Source organism: Dromiciops gliroides, chromosome 1 (assembly GCF_019393635.1).
Source record: "Dromiciops gliroides isolate mDroGli1 chromosome 1, mDroGli1.pri, whole genome shotgun sequence".
Taxonomy (NCBI): Eukaryota; Metazoa; Chordata; class Mammalia; order Microbiotheria; family Microbiotheriidae; genus Dromiciops; species Dromiciops gliroides.
Genome location: NC_057861.1, coordinates 420,298,021 through 420,322,395, shown reverse-complemented (window position 1 = coordinate 420,322,395; position 24,375 = coordinate 420,298,021). Strand labels below are relative to the sequence as shown.

General features: G+C 40.5%; 1 protein-coding gene across 5 annotated transcripts in view; it reads left to right on the top strand.

Moving 5' to 3' along the window:
* Window positions 1-24,375, top strand: part of RAI14 (retinoic acid induced 14) — a 179,680-nt gene that overhangs the window by 17,990 nt on the left and 137,315 nt on the right. For all 5 annotated transcript variants that reach the window (XM_043976112.1, XM_043976111.1, XM_043976109.1 and 2 more), the window contains exon 2: window positions 22,496-22,577. In XM_043976112.1, coding sequence (XP_043832047.1) covers window positions 22,542-22,577 — 36 coding nt within the window. In that variant the 5' untranslated portion in view covers window positions 22,496-22,541. The remainder of the gene's footprint in view (window positions 1-22,495; window positions 22,578-24,375) is intronic.

The window sequence follows — 24,375 nt, the reverse complement described above, 5'->3', positions numbered from 1 at the left end:
AGGTCTATCCACTGATCCACCTAGCTGCTTCTAAACTATGAAGCACATATATTCAGAATTTGCAAGTATTCTAAGTATTTTGTCTATATATTAGTATGGTATCCATGGCTTTATGCAGGGTTCCCCAAAAGTCTCAGTGTGGTTTTAATCCTTTAATAGCTTAAAAATGCACTAAGAGTTATGGGACATCCTGTATTTAAGCAAGTATCAAGGTCTTGTTTTCATTTGGTTCGCAAATCCTCAAGGATTGAGGCTAGAGAAAAAGCCCTCCCCCCACTTTGGTCCAGAGCATCTTGTTAGGTAGCTGTCAGCTAAAGGTCTCAGGGTGTGGCTCATTATAGAGGGATGGGATGCTTAGGCAGTGACTGTTCCTCTGATCCAGTAACACCAGAGTCTAACTTCCCCCAGGCAGGTGGTTCTAGACCCCCCAGAGAACTGGGCAGAGCTTCTGAAAACCCTCCCGGAGCCAAGGCTTAAAAACCTTTTGCAATCACCCTTCTGGCAAAATAGGGCATTCAATTTATCTTAGGAATAGTGCTCATATTGAGGATGGCCTAGACTTTGGGGAATACATTCTTTAGAATAAATTAGTGTTAATGACTGCCTGTGTGTACATAATATATTCTACATAATTTAAGGATTAACTGCTTCGAGGATTATGTCTGAGACCTCCAGTCCACTCCTTCCAGCTGAGTCCCAGGAACCCTTCCCCTCTTCCCTTAGCTACCTCCCCCACTCCTTTCCTGCTGGCTGCCTTCTCCTCCTCCCTTTGCTCAAGGCACTCCCTACTTTCCCTTATCCTCAGCTGCTGGAACAGCCTCTTTCCTCCCCTTTCCCTCTTCCCCCTCCCACTGCTGGCAGCCCAGAGACTTGATCTTAGGCCATCTGGATGGGCTGCAGTGTTAATGGAGAGTAGAGGAAAAGGGGCCCAACCAAAAAAAGCTCCCTTTCTGTAGACAGACAGCATATAGGAGGATTGGTACTCAGGCCTGGCAAGCAGTAATCCTACCACTCAGTACCCAGCTGCTGAAAATTGTAGTACTTTTTCAGATGTGAGGTCAGGGATGAAGAGGTTTTTAACTGTTCTAACCCTAATCGATGACAAATAAATTGTGATTGGCAGAAAACAAGCAAAGAAAAGTATGTTAGATGGGAGAGTATTTCCCTTCCTTCCCCAAATGGGAGTAACTAGAACTTTCCATATTTGGGAGTGTAGGAAATAATATTTTTAATCATCGTAGTAGTAGAAGAATAGAGCACATTTGTAGGGATTGAAGTGAACCAGAAAAGAGGCTTGTACAATTCCTCAGGGAGCCTATCTCCATTATCTTCTTTGGGTCATTTGGGTCACTGGATTCCATGATTAATATTGATAGTTTGAAGTGTATACCATGTGTACGTGGACAGTCTCTTCAACTATAATCAATTAATTACTTGGCCCCAGGAAGAGGCCTGCAAGTCCAGAGGAATGGCTTCTGAGCCCTTCTCTGTCCTTTCCAAAGTGTCACCTATATGGGATAACATATATAACATAAAACATACATAACATATTAAAGCACCTTCAAACACTGCAGAAGGACCATCTTCCATGTTAACTACTAAGGTGATTTTCCTTAAGCACAGATCTGACCATGTTCTTCCCTTATTCACTAAACTCCTGTGACTTACTATTGCTCTATTTGTTTTTTAAAGCCTTACAACTTAGCCTTACCCTATTTTTCCAGCCTCATATATTACTACCCTTTTAATACTTGACATCCCAGCCAAAGTGGCCTTTCCCTCTGTTCCTCAGACACAACATTCTTATCTCCCTTCTCACATGCCTGGAACAAACTCCCTTGCCACCTCGCAAAATCCTTGACTTCCTTCAAGACACAGATCAATCAGCACCTTCTATATCTTAACTGTTTTTCTGTGTCCTGGACAGTCTGGCAGACTGATGAAGCAAGCCTTTGGGACCTCTATCAGAATGATGATTTTAAATGCATGAAATAAAATACAAAGGATTTCAAAAGAAGCGAGTTATATTGAATTAAAGTTGGGTGTTTTTCTCTGGCCAAATTCAGACCCAAGCACCTTTAATCTACAGGATATGGGGCAGTTAGGTGGCACAGTGGATAAAGCACCAGCCCAGGATTCAGGAGGACCTGAGTTCAAATCCGACCTCAGACACTTGACACTTACTGGCTGTGTGACCTTGGGCAAGTTACTGGACCCTCTTTGCCCTGCAAAAAAAGAAAAAAATCTACAGGATAGCTTTCCTGATCTTCCCTTACTAATGCCCTCAATTATTAACTACTTTGTATTAAAACACCTGATATTTGTTTTGTATTTATCCTGTATACACTTACAAATGTACATCTCCTCCAATAGAATATAAGTTCCACGAGTGGATATTGTTTCACTTTTTGGTCATTGTATGCCTAGCACTTTGAACAGTTCCTGACACATAGTAGGTATGTGATAATAAATGCTTGTTGATATGTGAACTCATTGCTGCGTATGTCCTTACAAAGCCACCCTTGTCTGTCCATCCTGTTTCTTCCCCTGAATTCCCCTCCATGGGGTACACATGAGCTGCTAGGGGTCTACCTCACTTTCTTCTGATGTCTCCAGGATACTAGTGTTGTCTGTTGGTTATCCTTCACTCTAGTTAGGTGACTACCCTAGCTTCTTTTTACTCATGCATTTCCCTGGTGACATCATTTACTCCAGCTTTTCTTTTAAGTTCCTTATTTGTTAGATGCTGCTCTCCTTTGCTCTGTGGGTGACTGTACATTTTCTGGGATTTCATGATTGTGGGTGTTCCTTTCAGTGCTGATCATAACTCCAGCATTGTTTAGTAAAAGGTCTTTGTGGCTTGCCTGGACCAAAATCATTTAGCACCATGTGGCCAGTCTTCCAGTGATGAACCATTATTATGACAAATAAATACAGTTGTATGATCAGCTTTTTTTTCTCTGTACAACTGGGAGTTTTGTGTAACCCAGCATCAATCTGGGGTAGAAACTAGAATATTTTTATAAACAAGATAGCAGGATGTCATTTCTTTAATGAGAGGCCTAACAGCAAGAATAAGTTAGTCGGTAAAACTAATCCTCTTCCCTTAAGGAAGCAAATTTTAGAAATGATGAAAATATTTAGCATCACCACTTACAGCTCACTGCCTCCAAACAACACCATTGTGATTGTTACAGATGAAATTTCCTGCATTCCAGAAAGTAGAATGGCCAAGCTATTCCCAGTTAGTCAGACTGATTGCTGATGAAACATACTACAAATCAACTTCTGGCAACTTGAATCTTTCTAGAACAAAAGCCTGGATTAGATATTACCATAAATGGTGCCTGCTTTCATCAGCATCTCTCAAGATGTTTTCCACAAGCGACACTGTATATATGTGGGCTTTGTTTTAAAATTCTTTTGATTTCACTGAATTTCAGAAGGGTTGAACATCCAAGGAATGGACTTCCAACAAAAGAAATAGAAAGCCTTGGGGGGGAGTTGTAGTAAAGGGAAAATCTCATACCTTTCTTGTTTATGAGTAGGTGTACATTTTCTGTGTTTGTCTTTGTATTGTCTGAGGAAAGTAGAGCGGTAGTTCTTTTTCTCTGAGGATGGAAGATAGTTTTCATTTTAAAAAAAATTATAATCTCGGGGGCAGCTAGGTGGTGCAGTGGATAAAGCACTGGCCCTGGATTTAGGAGGACCTGAGTTCAAATCCGACCTCAAACACTTGACACTTACTAGCTGTGTGACCCTGGGCAAGTCACTTAACCCTCATTGCCTGGCAAAACCAAACCAAAACAAATAAAAAATTATAATCTCGGATTCTAGTACCATGTTTCTTGGAGGTCCACCCAACCATGTTCTCCAGGCTGTCTAATCACCATTTTAAACTTTCCATGTCCAAAGCGAACTCTTTCTCCTGAACCTCCCCTTTCTCCTAATTCCCCATTTGTTCAACTTTTTTTACATCATCTATATTTTTTACTGTATTCCACTAACCACCTTCCCAAAAAGCCATGCCTTATAATAAAGTAGGAAGCAAGGGGGAAAAGGTTCTACAAACTAAATATTTAAAAGTCTGTTGTTGTTTTACATAATCATACATGTATAACTCATACCTGATTGTCACTTCAGGGAGCAGAGAGGGGAGGGAGAGAAAGCGGTATAAAATTGGAACCCAAAACTATACATAAAAATGTTTATTTTTTTAAAAAGTCTATTGTTACATGAACATTCCACATCCACAGTTCCTCACTTCTGCAAAGAAGTGGGGAAAAGTGTCTTCTCATATCTCTTCATTGGGTCTAAGCATTTGCGTTATAATTTGGCGGAATTTAGTTTAGATTGTTTTGTTGTTTTTTTCCAGTTATATTATGTAATCACTGTTTATATTGCTTTCCTGGTTCTGCTAACTTCACTTTCTATCACTTTATTTACAGTTTCCCATGTTTCACTGTACCCTTAGCCTGGTTCACAATATAGGCATTTAATACATGTTATTTCTTGATAGTCATTGCTGTTGTTTTTTAAATAGCACAACAATGTTATGTTCATGTACTATATGTGTGTTTGTTTCCTTAAATCATTCCCTAGTCAGTTGGAATGTTTTGTTTTCAGTTCTTTGCTTCCACAAAATGTGCTGCCATAAATATTGTAGTCTTTTTTTTTTCCTTTGGTAGTTTACCTCATTGGGGTTTATGCTAAGCAATAGAATCTCTGGGTCAGAGTTTATGGATATTTTAATAACTTTGTCTGCATAATTCCAGATTGCTTTCCACAGTAGTTGGACCAATATATAGCTCCACCAGCAATGCATTCATATAATCATTTTACAATTTGTCCAAAATGGACCATTCTCATCTTTTGTCATCTTTGCCAGTTTGCTGAATGTTAGGTAGAATCTGATGGTGGGTGTTTTGTTTTGTTTTGTGGGGCAATGAGGGTTAAGTGACTTGCCCAGGGTCACACAGCTAGTCAGGCCCTCCAGAACCCAGGGGCAGTGCTTTATCCACTGTGCCACCTAGCTGCCTCTCTCTGGCTATTTTTTTTAAATTTATTTAGGAAACATATTGTGATGGCATTTGGCATAGGCACTGAGTTTATTTTGGTAGACTATCAGATATAATTTTATGCATTTAAAAATGTACTTTCCTCTTTATTATTGCTTCTTAGATTTTGTCATTATTATATACAAATGTTGTTAATTGTCGTGGTTTAATTTCGTTGCCAGGAACTTTATTGCAGCTCTTGTTTTTATTAGTTTCTTTGTTGATTTCATAGGATTTTCTAAGTAACCTAGCATGTTGTCAGTAAATAAAATTCCCCATCTCTATCTAGGGCTTCCTCTTCTTCCTCAGTCTCAAAATCTCTCATCCTCTACTCTTCATTCTCCCTTCTTCCTTGCCAAGGCCTGGGATTTTAGGATAGCATCATAGTTTAGAAATGGATAGACCTTGGAAACCATGGAGTACAACCTCCTCATTTTACAGATGAGGACACTGAAGCATAGAGAGGTTAAGTGACCTGGCCTCACAGACAGTAAGTACTTGAGGTGGGATTTTAAAGTTTTAGTACCCTAACCACTACACTAGGGTCTTAATTCAACCCACAGAACATTTCTTTTACAAGCCTCCTTCTTTCCATTCACAAGAACTAGAATTTTAGTGGTCTCTATCCCCTTTTACTTGGACAATTTGTTTCACTGATTTCCCTGCCTGCCTTCTTTATTAAGCTGCCAAAATCATCTTCCTAAGGCACAGACATGACTTTATTAACAGTGAACACAACAACATTCAGTGGCTCCCTCTTGCAGCTATGGTAAAATATAAAATATTCACTTTAGCATTTCAGTTTTCTACAGTTTTGCTTTCTACAGTTTAGCTTTCTTCAGTTTGGCTCCAGCCTACCTTTCCAGTCTAATTTCTATTACTTCCTTTTGTGCACTCTGTATTTCAGTCAGACTCATTAAGCTGTCTGTCATATACAGCATTTCATCTGCAATCAATGTTGTTGTTCTTAAAAGAGTTTTTTTTTGGGGGGGGCAGGCAATGAGGATTAAGTGACTTGCCCAGGGTCACACAGCTAGTGTCAAGTGTCTGAGGTCGAATTTGAACTCAGGTCCTCCTGAATCTAGGGCTGGTGCTTTATCCACTGCGCCACCTAGCTGCCCCCAAAAGTAATCTTTAAAGTTGTGTCCAATTCTCCATGACCCCATTTGAGGTTTTCTTGGTAAAGACACTGAAGTGGTTTGCCATTTCCTTTTATAGTTCCTTTTACAAATAAGAAAATGGAGGCAAAAAGGGTTAAGTGACTTGGCCAGAGTCACATAGTTAATAAGTGTCTGAGGCCAGATTTGAACTCATGAAGATGAGTCTTCCTGATTCCTAGCCCAGCACTCTATGCACTGTGTCACCATTTAGCTGCACATTCTGGCTCCATACTTTTGCACTTGCCTAAAAGGCACTCATTGTTCACTTCTGCAAGAGGCCTCTTTCTTCCAGATGCAGCCTTGATGGTTAAAATAAGGGATACCTTTCTCCATTCTACCAACCCCCAGGCAGATGTTTGTGCTCTTTCCCTCCTCAAATAATCTTGTTTTACTTATCTGTATTCAAGTTGAGTCTCCTCCATCCTATAAGTCCCTAAGAGCAGGGGCCATCTCTCCCTCTTTTTTTTTTTGCCTTTTGTGTACCTGTTATGCCAGACTTATTGTAGGCCAGTAATACATGTTTGTTTGAATTGAGTGATACTGAAGAGGATGTTGAAAGCATTTTAGAAAAATGCTATGATTCCATTTAGTTTCTTGATACTGGAGGGCTTTCTATTTTTAGTTGATGAAACAAAATAAGGCAGCTGGCTTTGGCAAATCCAGTGACTACTGAAGTAGAAGGTTCAGGGACATGAAATTACCTCCAGGGTCTTTCATACTAGAGTCCCTGGAGTTTAGGAATAGCAGACTAGACAGGCAATGAGAGGCTTGCTGCTTGAGGGATAGCCAGACTTCCTTGTCCTGACCTCTGGCCTTGGCTGATTGGTGGATCAGTCCAGCTTGATGGCAGTGTTGATTCTTTAAAGATGAAGGAAGTGCTTAGATGAAGGGAAGGTAGTAAAGAGGTATGATTAATATTCTCAGGAAAATGACTGCTACATTATTATTATTGCTAATATTTTTATGTAGTATCTCAGGGACACTTGATTTACAGACTATGTAGTCATTTCTTTGCAACTGTCTTAAACTGAGGTGCTTTGCTAGAAAGGGAATTATCAAAACTGAACTATTATTCTTTTAAAAATTAACTTTCAGGGGCAGGTAGATGGCACAGTGGTTAAAGCACTGGCCTTGGATTCAGGAGGACCTGAGTTCAAATCTGGCCTCAGACACTTGGCACTTATTAGCTGTTTGACCCTGGGCAAGTCACTTAACTCCCATTGCCTGCAAAAACAAACAAACAACAACAACAAAAAAAAAACATTCACACACAAAATGAACTTGCTCCTCACCATAGTTAACAGACATTTTATTTATTTCCTGTTAGATCAGAAATGTGTTGAGCCCTAAAGGTGTAGCCCTTTCTTTTCAGTGCTTATCTGGAAACAGGTTTGATACTCTTTTTTTTTTCATTGTATCTGTGATTTCATTGGCGTGGAGAACTCTCTCCACCCAAGCAGATCAGTACCTGCCACATCAGTATATGTTCTGAGGGAATTAATTGCCTTGGGAAATAAGAAGTTAAATGACTCACCTAGTCCCATGATCAGAACATGTTAGACAGGGGATTTGAACCCAGGTCTTTCTGACTTGAGACCAGCTGCCTCCACTGTAGAATACTTTATACTGGTAGTCACAAGAAAACAAAGTTCTTTCTCTTTGGGATTTACATCCCAAAGGATGAAGGCATATTCTTTATACCTCAGCCTTTTCACTAAAGCAAATTTAAGTTATGAATGTGGAGTTTCCTGTGAGGGATGGACCTAAGATTCTGGCAAAGGGAAATATAGAATCTGTGAGAGTGAGAAGAAAGGGAGGTAAGAGCATTCATCCAATATGTGTGTTCAGTCAGTTTTCAGGCATGCCTGATTCTTTGTGACTTCATTTGGGGTTTTCTTGGCAGAGATACTGGAATGGTTTGACATTTCCTTCTCTAGTTAATTTTACAGATGAGGAAACTGAGGCAAACGGGGTTAAGTGACTTGCCCAGGGTCATACAGCTAATAATTCTCCAAGACTGGGTCTGAACTCAGGATGATGAGTCTTTTTGACTTCTGGGATGGTGCTCTATACATTTCACCACCTGGCTGCCCATGAGCACCCATAACTTCCTACCAGTAAGTTTTTCCAGGACCTCACAGGTTATTAATTCAACCTAATGTCTATATTGCAAGATAATTATTCGTTAACATTTGTGAGACATTTCTGAATGGTATCATCTAAGGGCATAAAACCTAATATTCCTGTTGCCCTTTCTACAAAGAGATACTTCCCCTACTGTAATGGTCCCTGAGCTGTTTACAAACTCTTCTGTGATGCCTTTTGTGACTAAAGCCAGAGGGGGAGACACTGGTGTCCCTTACCTTCAGTCCCATGCCCCTCTTCTCTCTTCTGAGTGTCCCAATCCTTATCTTTCCTCAAGATCCCACTCTCCCATGAAGCCTTTCTTAAGCTTCCAGTCCCTAGGTGATCCCTGTAAAAGCCTACAATTTTAGAACTTGAGGAGATCATATAGTTCAAACCCTTTCATTTAAAAAGTAACATTCAGTTGAAACTAAGGTCCAGAATGGTTAGGTACAACCTACTGAAAGCCTTGGGGGCAGCGCCGTATAATGGAGAAAGAATCAAACTCGGAATTGGGAAAGCAGGGTTGGACTGCTGTTGGTAATGACTACTAGCTGTGTGACTGTGGGCAAATCACTGAACCTTTCAACACTTCATTTTCCCTACAAGGAAAACGAGGACAGTCATTCTTGTACTTAACAAGATGGATGGTAAGAAATGAATGAGAAGAGGTGCATCAAGTTCTTTGTAAGTGTAAAGCAATTTATGACTGTGACTTGGTGGTCTAGTAGTAGTAATTGGCAAAGAAATTAGAATTAGATTCCCCAGTCTTGGGCCCCAGTGTACTGTAACCTTTATCAGGTTGTCTCTTTTTCTTTCTCTGATATCTTACAGCATGTATTCTGAACTACATCATTTAGTAAATGGTTATACTCAATCAATAACAATAAGCATCTACTATGTGCCAGGCACTGTGTTAAGCACTGTTGGTACAAAAAGGCAAAAAGACAGCCCCTCTCCTCAGGAAGCTTACAGTCTAATGGGGAAGACAACAGGCAAATAAACATACAAAGCAAGGGGCACCTAGGTGGAGCAGTGGATAGAGCAGCGGTCCTGGAGTCAGGAGGACCTGAGTTCAAATCTGGCCTCAGACACTTAACACTTACTAGCTGTGTGACCCTGGGCAAGTCACTTAACCCCAGTTGCCTCACTAAAAACAAAACAAAACAAAACAAAAAAACCCCATATACAAAGCAAGCTATATACAGAATGAATAGGAAATGATTAAAAGAGTAAAGGCATTGGAATTAAGAGGAGTTAGGAAAGGCTTCCTGTAGAAAGTGGGATTTTAGTTTGAACTGAAAGGAAGCCAGGGGGTTGGTAGTCAGACTGGAGGAGAGAGAGCATTCTGGCCATGGGGACAGCCAGAGAAAGTGCTCAGAGACAAAGATGGAATGCTTTGTTTGTAGAATACTAGCATGGAGGCCAGACCAGTGCCACTAGATTGAAGAATACAGCTCTGGGAATAAGGAAGACTGGAAAAGTATGAGTCTATTAAGTTCTGATGGGCTTTGAATGCCAAACCGAGCAATAGGAAGTCACTAGAGTTCATTGAGTAGGAGAGTGACATAGTCAGACCTGCACTTGAGGAAAATTACTGAATGAATGGAGGATGGGTTGGAGTAGGAAGAAATTTGAGGTAGGCAGACCCACCAGCAATCTATTACCATAGTTCAGACATGAGGTAATGAGGGCCTGAACTAGGGTGGTAGCAGTGTTAGTGAAGAGGAGGAAGCTTATATAAGCTTATATTGCAGAGGTGAAATCCACAGGTATTGGGAACAAATTGGATGGGAGGCTGGGAGGGGGAGGCGAATTGAGAGATAGTAGATGGTCCAGGATGACTCCTACATTGCCAGCTACACCATGAGCCTGAGTACTGGAGGATGGTGTTCTCTACAGGAAATAGAGAAAGGTGGGGAGTGGAGAGGATTTGCAGAGAAAGATAATGAGTTTCCTGCCTCAGACACTTGATACTTACTAGCTGTGTGACCCTGGGCAAGTCATTAACCCTCATTGCCCCTCAAAAAAAAAAAAGAAAGAAAGATGAGTTCTATTTTGAACATATGGATTTTTTTGTTTTGTTTTGTGAACATATTGATTTTAAGATGTCTATTGGGTATCTAATTTGAGATGTCTGAAAGGCAGTTGGAGATGCAAGATTGAAGGTTTCCAGAGAAGTTGGAGCCAGATTTGTAGATAGGAGAAGTCATCAGCATAAACATGGTAATTATATTATGGGAGTTAGTGAGATCACCAGGTGAAGTAGTACAGAGGGAGAAGAGAGGAGGGCGCAGGACAGCACCCTGAGGGACAGCTATGGTTAGAAGGTGTGATCTAGAGGAGGAGGATCAAGCAAAGGAGTTTTGGTTTTTTTCAAATCTTAATTTCTGCATATATCCTTTTCCCACTTCCCAACCTGGACATCCTATGTAACAAAAAATTTTAAAAGGCAGACATTGACAGCATCTGACAATATAAGCAGTATGCTGCACCCATTACCTTCCCTTCTCACCCCCTCCCTGTCCTCCCACTTCTGCAAAAAGACAAGGGAGGTGACTTCCTCAAGGACAAACTTTCAATAAGCTTTTATTAATTTTTATCACGTGCTTTTTGTGAGGTGCTGCAGATACAAAGAGAAAGAAACTGTTCTTATTCTCAAGGAATTTATATTCTGTGTATTTTAGAAGTATATACAAAAAAAGAAGTCCTATACAAGTCTATACAAAAATACAAGGTAATTTGGAGGAGGAGGGTGCAGGAGCCAAGGGAGATTAGCAAAGGCTTCAGGTACAAAGTAGTAATTGGACTGAACTTCGGAGGAAATAAGGGATTCTACAATGGGGAAGTAAGCAGATATACTCCTTGTCTTGGTTCTGACTTCTGCGGAAGTTTTTAACTCTACAACGAGATTGTAAGCTCTTTGGAGGAAGGACCAACCAGTATCTTTGTTTAGTTTTTTTTTTTTTTAACTTTGGCTCTTATCTTATACTTATAGCCTCAATTATCTGTCCATTTGTTGATGAATTAATAACATTTTTGACAGTCTATCTTAAGTGCAGAGTTGTAGTAAATGCTATAAAAACAGCTCTGGAGGTTAGCTTGAGTCTCTTCTTCTAAATCCTCTATAGTACAAAGAGAATAAAATATCTCATAAGCAAGATATGTCTCCAACCAAGGAGGCAGAGAATCCAGGCAGTTATCCAGCTAGGTAATCAGGTGACTTGCTGGGACAAAATTTTCTCAGTTTATGGTATCCAAGTAGGAAGTTGTTTCAGGGGAGACCATATAATTTATAAGCTGAGCTTCTTCATTAGGTTAAGAAAATAAGTGTTTTCTTTCTATAGCCTCTAAGAAAACCCTATATTACCTCTACTGCCAAGAGATTATTAGTTGGAGAATTTAGGCCAAACAATAGGGAGATTATTGCAAGTCTGTGGTCTAGTCTTCCACTTGGGCCCTTGGGTATTAGTACCATACATACTCTCTTTACCTCTGTAAACTCAGCTCTCCTGATATTTCATGCACATTAGTATTCTGGTGTAGCTGAGGGGCCCTTAACCAATTCCTGATGAAATATAATGGGAGGATTAGCTATGGGGTATTGTAATTTCCTTTGATCCTCTAATCCTAATGTAATTCAGTAGATTTTTTTTTTGTTTTTCTTTGTTTTCTTCTTTTTTTCTTTTGCAATGTATAATCATTGCTTGTGGGTTTTTTTGAATCTCTGTGTGGTATTGTAATTTAGAATACGTGCATATTCATAGCCACCATCTGTGCTGCATCCATGACTGAATTTTGGTCCTTTTGACTAAGTTTCATTTGCCTGTTAATTCTAAGGAATGTAGTGTGAAGAGAGAATCACCTCCCCTACCTGCTTACTTTTACTTACTTTTAGTCTAGAAGTTGACCTTAAAGTTGCATGAGATGGCTGTGCTGTTGGAATTCATAATGAAAAGTGACTTTATCATATTTAGCAGTACCACTTCTCCATAGCTCTTTTATGCTAAAATGTGGAAACAGCAGGGAGCCCTATCTTCCCAATCTATACACCCTTACTCCCATTGGTGATGGGATTCCTTCCTGCACTGAGGACCAAACTTAATTTCTCCAGTGTCTGACTTTTGTGGGTATCAGGAGGCTCTATAGTACAGTGGAAGAGTTGGAACTGCATGATTAGTTACTTGTCACCCTTCAGATTCTTATTTATTTATTTATTTTTGGTTGCAAGGCAATGAGGGTTAAATGACTTGCCCAGGGTCACACAGCTAGTTAGTGTGAAGTAGCTGAGAGGGGATTTGAACTCAGGTCCTCCTGAATCCAGGGCAGGTGCTTTATCCACTGCGCTACCTAGCTGCCCCCTACTCTACAGATTTAATGAAATAGGAATTCACACCTCTTGAACAGTTCTTGCCCAGCCTTCATTTAGAATTTTAGGATTCCAGCTGTTTACTCATTAGCTCCTTAGGGGAAAGGTAGGATTGTAAGCCTTTAGATTTTGGAAAGGGAAGTTGTATATAATTTAGTCTAATGGCACCCCCCCCCCCCCCCCCCCCGTCTTACAGAGTTAAGAAACTTGGGGCTCTCTAGACAGGTAAGACATTTGACTGACCAAAGTCACACTTAAAAGGATTAGAGCTGGGATTCGGACTCACTCCATATTTAGGGTTCTTGTCATTCTACTAGAACTAAAAAAACTTGAATTTTTCTCCCTCAAAAAGAGGGGCAGGGGCATTCCTGTAAATTCCTAATAACTACTGCCAGAAAGTTCCTAAGGGAATATATGAGAAATTTAAACCATTTCACTGGCCAAACTTGAATGTTATTGTCACTAATCCCTAGTCACCATTGCTATGGTGCCTCTTGGAAGATAACCTTCTACTTCTTCACCCTAACAAGTTTTGTTATAAGCTTTGACCCTTACTGTTAAATGAATAGATAGCAGAAGCCTTGTTCTAAATGCAGCAGATGGCCAAAATCTGGTTTTATCCATGGTGATTTGAAGGTGTTTGATAGAAGCTTTTGCCACATAATAGTACAAATTTTCACAATCCAAACGTGGGTACCGTAGTGAAACCATCACTAATGAAAACTTATTTTGAATTAAGTAAAGGAACAAAGTAGTTGCTCATTCGTTGGGAAATAGCTAGGGAAATTGGTTTTATGAATATACAGGATGTCATTTTTGTTGTTCAGTCATCTCCTTTGTGAGATTTGGAGTTTTCTTGGCAAAAACACTGGAGTGGTTTGCCATTTCCTTCTTCACCTCATTTGACAGATAAGAAAACTGAGGCAAACAGGGTTAAGTGACTTTTGCAGGGTCACACAGCTAGTAAGTGTCTTAGACCATATTGGAACTCAAGGAAGATGAATCTTCCTGACTCCAGGCCTGGTGTTCTATTCACTGTACTACTTAGTTGCCCACTACACTGTAAGAAATGATGACGAATACAGAAAAGCAAGAGAAGATTTATGTGAACTGAAGAAAAATGAATAAGCATAACCAGGAAAACTATACAATATCTACAATAAAATAAATGAAAAGAACAACATTAGTCTAAATCCTTGAGAACAGGGATAGAGGTATGATTTTTTTTCCTTTTCTTTGTATTATTAGTGCTCAGCACAGTGCCTGGAAAATAGTAAATACTTGTTGATCTGAGACAAACGACATCAAAACTGAAAATGATGATTGGGTGATAGCAATCAAATCTGGCCCCGAAGAAAAGCTATGAGAATGTGTCTCCCTCCTTTATTTGCAGAGGGGTGGGGGGGGTTGTTGGGAGATTGGAGGGAGAGGGGGAATGCTATGACTGTGGAACTCTGCATTATAATGTAAATCTTGGTTGATGTGTTGATTTTGCTGAAAGGCCTTCCCCCCTTTGTGGCAGGAGATGGCTCTCTTTGGGGAAGAAAAAGATATTAGTGAATGAAAGTGATGTAAAAAAAAAAAGAATAACTCAACTTAAAAAGATAATTTCGCATCCTGATTAATTGGAGTTTCCAGTGATACCTTCAATAAGTGGGTTATAATGTCCTTTTAAGTATAGCATCTGCTAGTTGGGAGACCAAGTAGCAGGCTATTTCAGTAGTACAGGTATCAGCCCCCCCCCCTCCCGTTTCCTCATTCCTGTCCATCCTCTACTCAACCATCTTTCTAAAGTGAAAGTCCTCCATTAAACTCCAGTGGCTGTGTATTACCTTTAGGACCAAATATAAAACCTTCTATTCATCTTTTCAATGATAAGGGTCTACACCAGGGTGGTGACAGTAGAGAGGAGCGGGCATACACAAGGGATGTTGGGTCAGGAGAAGAATTGGGAGAGATATTGCAAAGGCAGGGTCAAGAGGACTTGGCAACGGATGACTATCAGTGAGAAATATTGAGTTGAGGATGATACCCAAGTTTTAAACCTGGATGACTGGGAGGAGGATGGTGGTACTGTTGACAGTAATAGGAAAATTAGGAAAAGGGGAAGGCTTGAGGACAAAGATAATGAGTTCAGTTTTGAACATGTTGAGATTAAGATATCTATGGAACATCTAGTTTTAGATGATCAGTATGAAGTTAAAAATTCAGGGCTAGAGGGGCAGCTAGGTGGTGCAGTGGATAGAGCACCGGCCCTGGAGTCAGGAGGACCTGAGTTCAAATTCGGTCTCAGACACGTAACACTTACTAGCTGTATGACCCTGGGCAAGTCACTTAACCCCAATTGCCTCACTAAAAAAAAAAATCAGGGCTAGAAGTCAGGAGGGAGGTTAGGAACTGAATGTGGAACCTAATGAGATTGCCAAGTAAAATAGTACAAAAGGAGAAGAGAAGAAAGCCCAGAACAGAGCCTTAGGGGACACCTGTAGTTAGTGGGCAAGACCTGGATGAAGATAGAAAGAGAACCAGGAGAGAGCGGTGTCATGAAAACCTATGAAGAAAGAAGAGAGGGCATTTCTCTCTGAAGATAATGGACAGTGTCAGAGGCTCCAGAGAGGTCCAGACAGATGTCTTGATTTTAGAGTGAATTGAATTTAAGTGATGCAGAGCTTTGGAGTCATCAGCCTCACTCTTCCAGTCATTCAAGATAAGTGACAAAGGGGGCATTTAGGTGGCACAGTGGATAAAGCACTGGCCCTGGATTCAGGAGGACCTGAGTTCAAATCCGGCCTCAGACACTTGACACTTACTAGCTGTGTGACCCTGGGCAAGTCACTTAACCCCCATTCCCCCCCCCCAAAAAAAAAACAACCAAAACCCCAAACAAACAAAAAAAGATAAGTGACAAAACAAAAATCCAGACAGTGGTGATGACCCAGGGTGCAGTGGGTCAAGAAGTTTGCGGTAATATTAAAATAAGACTATTAGATTTGGTAAATAAGAGATCTTTAATAACTTTGGAAAAAAGCATTTTTGGTTGAATCAAGTAAAAAAACAAAATGCACTCTTTGACATTCAAAGCCGTTCATAATTTAACAGTAGGGGCTTGGGGATGGAATATGGTCTTTGAACAATGGCTGCCTGGGTTTTAGAATCACTGGGTTGGTGAAGGTATGGTGAGGGATCATCATAGCCCCTGGGGGTTCATCCTGGGTGTGTGTGTGTGTGTGTGTGTATATGAAAATATATATGAAAAAGGGGAAAAGTAGAGACAGCAGAAAGGAGGCTAGTCTAGAGGGTACTAGGAGAGAGATGGAAAGGCTAGCCCAAGGAACCTGGAATACCTCCTCTTCCCTTTTTTTGGATAGGCACAAATGTCAATAAGACTTGGAGTCAGGGCTAGAAATAGAATAGAGACTGAGTAGGGAAAATAAACTTTATTTATTGGCAGTTGAGACTATATCCTAATAAGCAGATATATTTTGACATAAAAACTTTGATATGACATTCGGAAAACAAAAGCTCCCATTTTATTGGCAGCCAGATTAATCATTAATGGCTTGTTCTGGGGCATTATATAAGTGATGTATATTGGGACATTTGAATCTACTAAATCCCAAATAGAATTCCAAATTAAAAAAAAAAATCCCTGTAACCATTTCTTAGTTCTGCAGCTAACAGCCTACAGTCTTTCTAAGTCATCTTATTGTACCTTGATCCCTGTATTACTTATCTTGAAATTTAGATCTGGAATTACCAAGAAGTTATGTTTTAAAGGTGAGGTGAGCCAGTGTGTTCCAGAATGGTACTCATCTTGCAGTTAAGGGTAATCATCTGCCTGACTACATAACTTCATTCCCTTGAGAACTTTTTGGAATCAGTGACTATATTTACTTATCACATTAAGATAAGAGTTTGTCAGCTCTACTCCCATTCCTCAGAATAATGCCAATTCTCAACCTACTAAACCCAACAAACATAATCCTCCCCAAGCCATCAAATCCCAAACAAACTTCATAAGAAATAACGATGACAATGAGAGTAAAAATGACCATGAGTTACTTGTCTTATAGAGCATGCACTCACACTGCAAAAATACATTCACATCCCATTTGATTTTTTCAATAAGACTGAGTATTTGGGTATCGAACTACAAATACAACTAGGACCACGAGGAAGGTAACCTAACTCCTGGTTATCTAGAAAATAATTGCAAATTGGTTGATTGTTCAGACCTTTTCTTCCTTTGCTTACTACCCCATTTGGTTGCTTGGATTTTGTCCAGTCTCCTTTGGACTATGCTCTTCCACCATGGCAAAAAGAGATGAAATTTAACCCAAGGAAACTTTTCTACTTGTTAGCTGAGATAAAAGGTAAAATATTATGTAATTATAGATCTCTCCTTTCTTCTGTTTCTCTATATACCCTAGTGTTATCTGCATGAGCACACAAAATGACCATCCTGTAGTTTGCTTCCCTAAAGCAGAGAGGCTAGTCTCTTCATTCTTTGCCAGCACCTAGAGATGAGGGGGAGGGTGTAGAGGTATGTTTGTTTGTGGGGAGGGGAGGGAGTTTCTCACCCATTCACCTGTGCCTGCTATAGTGGCCAGTGAGCTGACCCAAGAGTCAAGAAGACCTGAGTTGTCTTCCCTTTGCCTGGCATTGATTTTATGACCCTGGAAGGGCACTTAACCTTTAGTGCCCCAGGCAACTCTCTTGAGACTCTCTTAAATTGCAGAGCAGGTGATGATCTGCACTGTTAAAGGGAGTTTCCTTACTGGGAGCTTCATGTCAGCAATCTCAGAGGTCTAGTTTCATATTACATCGAATTTAAGATGTTGATGTTCATCAGTAATCAGATGAAAACACAGATGTGTATCTCACCCCCAAATATAAACTGATACTACTATTCTTTCAGCAGTGGAAAGGGAAGATATCAGGAATGGAAAGGATAGAGTGTATAGAAGATTATACTATTAAAGTATTGAGATGATAAAGGAAGAATTCATCCAGGTAGAGGCAGCTATGTGGTATAGTAGATAGAGGACTCAGTCTCGGGTCAGGAAGACTTAAGTTCAGATTTGACCCCAGACATTTATTAATCTATGTAACCCTAGATATCACTTAAATATGTCTTGCCTCAATTTCCTCATCTCTAAAATGGGGGATAACAAAAGCACTACCTCTAAGAGTTGTTGTGAGGCTCAAATGATGTAAATAATCAATTGCTTAGCACAGTGTCTGGAAACATAGTGGATACATTTTTTTAATACAACAGGGAATGTTTATTCTGTGAGATACCTTACATAATCTTCTGTTTTTCAGCCTTTTGACTTTTAATAATTTCTTGTTGCCTCATGGAAATTTTGGCTTCTAATTGGTTCATTCTAATTTTAGGAGTGTGTTGGCTTGGGCACGTTTTGCTACCCTCTTGTGCCAGACCATTAATTTCCTCTACAATTCATTCTTCCATAACTCTCAGTTCTTTTTTCGATTTTTTTTCCTCAAGTATTCTCATTCCACTTATAGAAAACATTAAAAAATGTCTTTTAACTCTTGCTTCAGCTCTTCCAGTAATTTTAATAGAGTTTGTTTCCAGGCTGTGATTTTTCTCTCGTAGAAGTTTTGGAGTCATAATTTTTTTCTTTGTGTCTTGAGTATCTGCCACCAGAATAAGTCGTTTTTTTGCCGTTCTTCCAGCTTAATTCCTGACTTTGAACTTGATATTAGGGCTGAACTTCTCCACTCTTCCGAAGGAAAGTCTGGGCTAGTTGTGCTACTGTTTTCTTAGGGTGTTGAGTGTTGTGTTGTTCAAGGATCTCAGGAACAGGCTGGGAACCTTTTGGTGCTCCCAAAGAGGTCTGATCCAGGGCAAAATCTGATTGTTGCCCTCCCTGATTTGAATTCTGAAAGTTCCAGGACCTGGTTTGGGTGTGTGTAAAAGTAGATGTTGGATTCAGCCCTTAACAGGCATGGTGGAGAGCTCTGTTGTTTCAGAGCTCCTCTTTGGTCTTGGATTCTTGCCCAGGTTATTTCTCTGCAGACTGAACTAGGTTCTGGACATAAGACCCTGCTCTGAGCCTAGTTAGTGTCTGAGCCACATCCACTGCGCTGATGGCTTCTGGACTTCCTCTTTTCTCCATACAAGCCCTCAGCTACCCTATCCAGGAACATCACTCCTTGCTCACATCCTCTTGTCCATCTGCCCCGGATCTGTCACCAGGAATGGGGTAGTTCTTGACAAAAGCTGCCAGCTCCCTCAGTCTCCATTGCCGTGTCCCGGTGTGGACCTAGGACCTCTTCTTGCTCTAGTGCACGGCTGCTTCCTGGGCACTGAAATGCCCACTCCAGGCATGTTGCTGGTCTGACCCTGTCCCCGGTGTCCATAAACCTCCCCTTCTTTTTCTTTTCTTTTTTTTTAGTGAGGCAATTGGGGTTGTGACTTGCCCAAGGTCACACAGCTAGTAAGTGTTAAGTGTCTGAGGCCGGATTTGAACTCAGGTCCTCCTGATTCCAGGGCCAGTGCTCTATCCATTTCGCCACCTAGCTGCCCCTCCCCTTCTTTTTCTTTAAGCTGACAAAGACAAAGGATTTACAGTGAATTTCAGGATTTGGGTTAGTGCATTTTCTTGATCTGTTTGGAGAGAAGTTTATGGAAGGGAGCTCACTATACTGCTTCCTAACATTTGACATATTGGCTCTGCCTCCCAAATGCTTGTTTCTTTCTTTCCTTCATACTATTTGTTAAATGTAGATCTTGTCATAAGAAAGGCGTTATAATGAAAACAAAGGCTGTATGATGAAATTAAGTTCTAGTAAGGGGGTCATCTTTATAGCTGTGATCACAGCTATAAAGCAGCTTACCTACTTCCTCTATATCCCAGATCATCAGTATTTCTCCAGTTTGTGGGTGGTGGAGAGAAGACTTTAATCTGACCTTAAGAGTAATTTTTAAAGTAGTCACTCATTAGCCAGAGTAAACATTTGATTACTATCAGTTCTGAACAGGAGTTCTAGGAGCATAGATATCAAATTGGAAGGGAATGTAAGAGTCATCTAGTCCAATCCCCTAATTTTACAGATGAGCAAACCAAAGCCCAGAGAGGTAAAACAGTCTGCCCAAAGTCACACAAGCAGAAAGCATCAAAATCTACATTTGAACCCATATCTTCTGACTCCAGAGCCAGTGGTTGCTAAATGCTGAACTATGTCTGTTTTCATTTATTATAGGTAGAGTTAAATGGATTTCTCCTATTTACAAAAACTCATGTACTCTCCAAATAACTTTGCATTGTAATTAATTCATCACCATTTAGACTTTTAGAGTTCTCTTAGGAAATGAATCATGGATATGCCATATCTTCTGAATGAGCTCAAAAATTAGGGGTCATTTTTGATTCCCCACTCTCCCCTCACCCTAGCCCCCCCATAGCCTATCAGCTCTCAACTCTTGTCATTTCTTCCTTTTTTTGTTTTGTAGGGCATTGAGTGTTAAGTGACTTGTCCAGGGTCACACAGCTAGCAAGTATCAAGTGTCTGAGGCCAATTTGAACTCAGGTCCTTCTGAATCCCAGGCTAGTACTTTATCCAGTGTGCCACCTAGCTGCCCCCCTATCATTTCTTCCTTTACAACATCTTTTGAATATGCATTCTTCTCTCCTGAGCCTGCTCCCATCCTGGTAAAGCCTTTCCCCTCATACCTGAACTACTGAAATATCCTGTTGATTGTTCTCCGTCAAGTCTTTTCTCATTCCAGTCTCTTCTTGGTCAGATTTCAAATGTCTTCTAAAGTGTAGGTCTGATCATGTCATCACTCTACTTAATAAACTCCAGTGGCTCTTTAGTATTTCCTGGATCAAATAAAAAATCCTCTGTTTGGCTTTAGAAGCTCTTCCTGGGGCAGCTAGGTGGCGCAGTGTATAGAACACCGGCCCTGAGTCAGGAGGACCTGAGTTCAAATCTGGCCTCAGACACATAACACTTACTAGCTGTGTGACCCTGGGCAAGTCACTTAACCCCAATTGCCTCACTTAAAAAAAAAAAAAGCCCTTCCTAACCTGGCCCCTTCCAGTCTCCTACTACCTTACTCCCCTCTATGCACCCTGCAGTCGGCCAAGGCTGTCGTTTTGGCTGTTCATCAGACATCATGCTCTTTACTCTGTGCATTTTCCCAGGCTGTTTTCCCATGTGTGGGGTTTGTCTTCCTCCTCATCTCTGTCACCAGGCTTCCTTCAGTTCCTGTCTAAAATTCCACCTTCTACAAGAACCCTTTCCCAGTCCCCCTTACTGCTAGTGTCTTTCTTTTGAGATGACTTCCAGTTTGTCCCTTCTCTATCCTGTTTGTTACCTGGTTGTTTTCATGTTTTCTTCCTGCCCTTAAACTGGAGAACTAGAGCTCTTTGAAGGTGATGATGGTGCTTGCCCTTTTTTTACATCCCCAGTTAGCCTAGTGCTTGTTTGACGCATAGTAAGTGATTAATAAAGTTCTTGTTCACTTGAAAACAGTATGGCACAATTGAATTGGGGGGGGGCTGATGTGAAATGTGCATCTATTTTGTTCCTCACATATCACTTTATTTCCTTCTTCCTAATGGCACTGTACATAGAGTAGGAAGACTAGAATTCCAACAGGAGCAGATCAGGAAAGAATGGAATCTGGAATACAAACTCTTTTCTTTACTCCTTTAAAAAGAGAGTGAGTAGCTTAATTCTAGCACTAGGAATGGAAGTGGGGCTAGTTATGTGAATGGGAATAGAAATTTGTCCCTGCTTCTTTGCATGAACACAATAACAGACTTTTTTATTACTTGCTTAAGTTGATTCTGTACTTGCTTCTGTTTTCGAAAACATTGGTGAGGGGACAGCTAGGTGGCGCAGTGAAAAGAGCACCAGCCCTGGATTCAGGAGGATCTGGGTTCAAATACGGCCTCAGACACTTGACCGCTTACTAGCTGTATGACCCTGGCAAGTCACTTAACCCCAATTGCCTCAAAAAAAAAATTGGTGAATCTCTTTATACAAGCTAGAGGCTGACCCTTAAGATTCACTGAAGCTTTGCACAGTGTTGACCTGGAATGTTTTGTGCAGGAACATCTATCTCCCCTAAAGTCATACTGTTAGGTAGCATTGTGTCTTAGATCAGGAGGCAGCTAGGTTGCTCAGTGAATAGAGCATTAGATCCGTAATCAGGAAGACCTGAAGCCAAATTTTGCCTCAGACATTTACTTAACTGTGTATTGCCAGGCAAGTCACTTAACTTCTCAGCCTCAGTTTCTTCATCTGTAAAAATGGAGATAATAATAGCATAGGGTTGCTGTAATAATCAAATCAGATAGCATGCAAAACTTTTTTTTTTGTGGGGCAATGGGGGTTAAGTGACTTGCCCAGGGTCACACAGCTAGTAAGTGTCAAGTGTCTGAGGTCGTATTTGAATCAGGTACTCCTGAATCCAGGGCCGGTGCTTTATCCACTGAGCCACCTAGCTGCCCCTAAAACTTTTTTTTTTTAACTTAAAATACTACATAAATGCTAGCTGTTAGTCTGGCAAAGAGTTTTACTTAAATTAGTTTAATGTTGGAATGACTGGAGGATACTAGTGATCTTTAAAATTTTGCTAGGTTTTAGGTTCTACAGGGGTTAGGTCCAAGGGATAATAAAGAAAGTGGAATTTCCCAGCATGGGAAAGGAACACAGAGAGAGAGAGATGTAGTCTGACCTGGGGAAAGTACAGATGGTGTTTATTTGGAATTTTAGACACTTACTTTTTCTTTTCTCCTTTCACTTAGGTGTTGAAAAATCTCTTCTTGCTTTGGAAGGCTGAATGGGCTAAACATGAAGAGCTTGAAAGCAAAGTTCAGGAAGAATGATGTAAGTACCCTATGACTCACAGTCTGGCTGGTCAGTCTCTGTTAGCTTGTACTGTAAAACTAGTACTTCACTCCCACCTTGATAAGGCTTTAGGTTAAAAACTACAGAGAACAGAAGCATTCCCAGCCCCAGCCCCACCCCTCTCAGTGCAAAGTTTGGGAATGGCATGTTGAATTCTTTCTGTTTGAGAATGTGGCTCTCCTAAGCTTCTTAGACATAGGTTCTGTACCTTATAAGAGAAGGCTAGAAAAGTGCCACTATTAAAAGGAAGAGGGGGAATTGGCAAATTCTTAAAGCTATCTTTATGAAGGAGGTCTCTTTTTAAAGAGAAGCTGTTTTTATGGGAATAGACTGATGGCTTGAATGTCAGAAACCCATGATCTACTTTTGACCTTATCCAGGAAGCAAAAGTTGATTTGATTCCATCAATTTATTATAATTGATCACAATTAAAGATACCAAACACTCCCCTGATTTTTGCCTGGCACATCTCAACCCTTCCCCATTGTCCCTCAAAAAAAAAAAAAAGGTAGTGAATTGATCATGCTGCTAATGTGAGCCCCAGTGGAGAAAATGGGAAATGATTATTCTCAGAAGGATTGAAACCAATAACATTTTTGCTCAAGGTCACTTCAGAAATCTGATGCAGAAGTCTCTGTTGGGACTCCCATCTGTCACTATTTATACTTCTTGTGCAAATTGCATTCTAAATGTCTTGAGCAGAGCTGTTGTCAAGGAGGGGTCTATGGAAGGGAATTAGATGGTAGTTTTGGAACAAGAGGCTTTCTCAGCAGTCTTTTAACCATATGTAATTAAGGTGTTTCTGAACCCTGGATTTTATTGCTTCACCATGAGTTATATTTGACAGCTCACTCCCTTTGTGCTGATGTGTCACATGCACACCCTTCTTTGGCAGTAGCCTATCCCCTGAGGCTACATCATGGTATGTCATTTACAACCCTGATGGATTTTTCTGTTTGCTGGGTAACCGCAAAGTATCATTTTAGTTCTCTAGATGATCTGATTTTCAGGTGTTTAAATCAGGCAACAAGCATTTATTAAGGGCCCATTATGTCTGTTGTCTGTCTCCTCCAATGTGCTTTACCTCATCTATAGTCCATATGACCTCTGCAAAAACCCTACTCTGATACTTGATGGTTGTGTATAACCCTCAGCTCTTGAAGGCTTTGGCCCTGGAAATCATTTTGGGGACATCTTTACCGGGGCCCAGATGTTGAGAAGAGACCTAACAATGGACTGTTGTTATGTCTTTCATTCAAGGACTAGCTTAAATACATTGAGAGCTTCATCATGAATTATTTGGTCACCACAACCCTTGGACCATCTAGCACTTGTAGAGGGCTTGTGATCTGCATATACAGTGAAGTCAAGGACATTTGAATTGTCTTATATGACACTGAGGCTCTCATGTTGCAGTAGAAAGAACCATGGATTTGGAATCAAGAAGACCAAAGCTTGAATCTCAGCTCTACAACTCAATGTCTGTGTACACTTGGGCAAATCAAATAAATTCTCTAGGCCTCACTTTCCTTATCTGTAAAAGGTGGAGGTAGACCAGGTAAAAGCTTCTTAAACTGTGGGTTGATACCCCATATGGGATCGTGTAATTTAATGTGAGGGTTGTGAAAAAGTTGGCAACAATAAAAGGTTATGTATACCTATTTGATATGGCCTATATACCTGGGATCACATAAAATTTCTCAGATGAAAAGGGGTAGTGAGTGGAAAAAATTTAAGAAGCCCCTGGACCAGGTAACCTCAAAGGTTCCTTCCCATT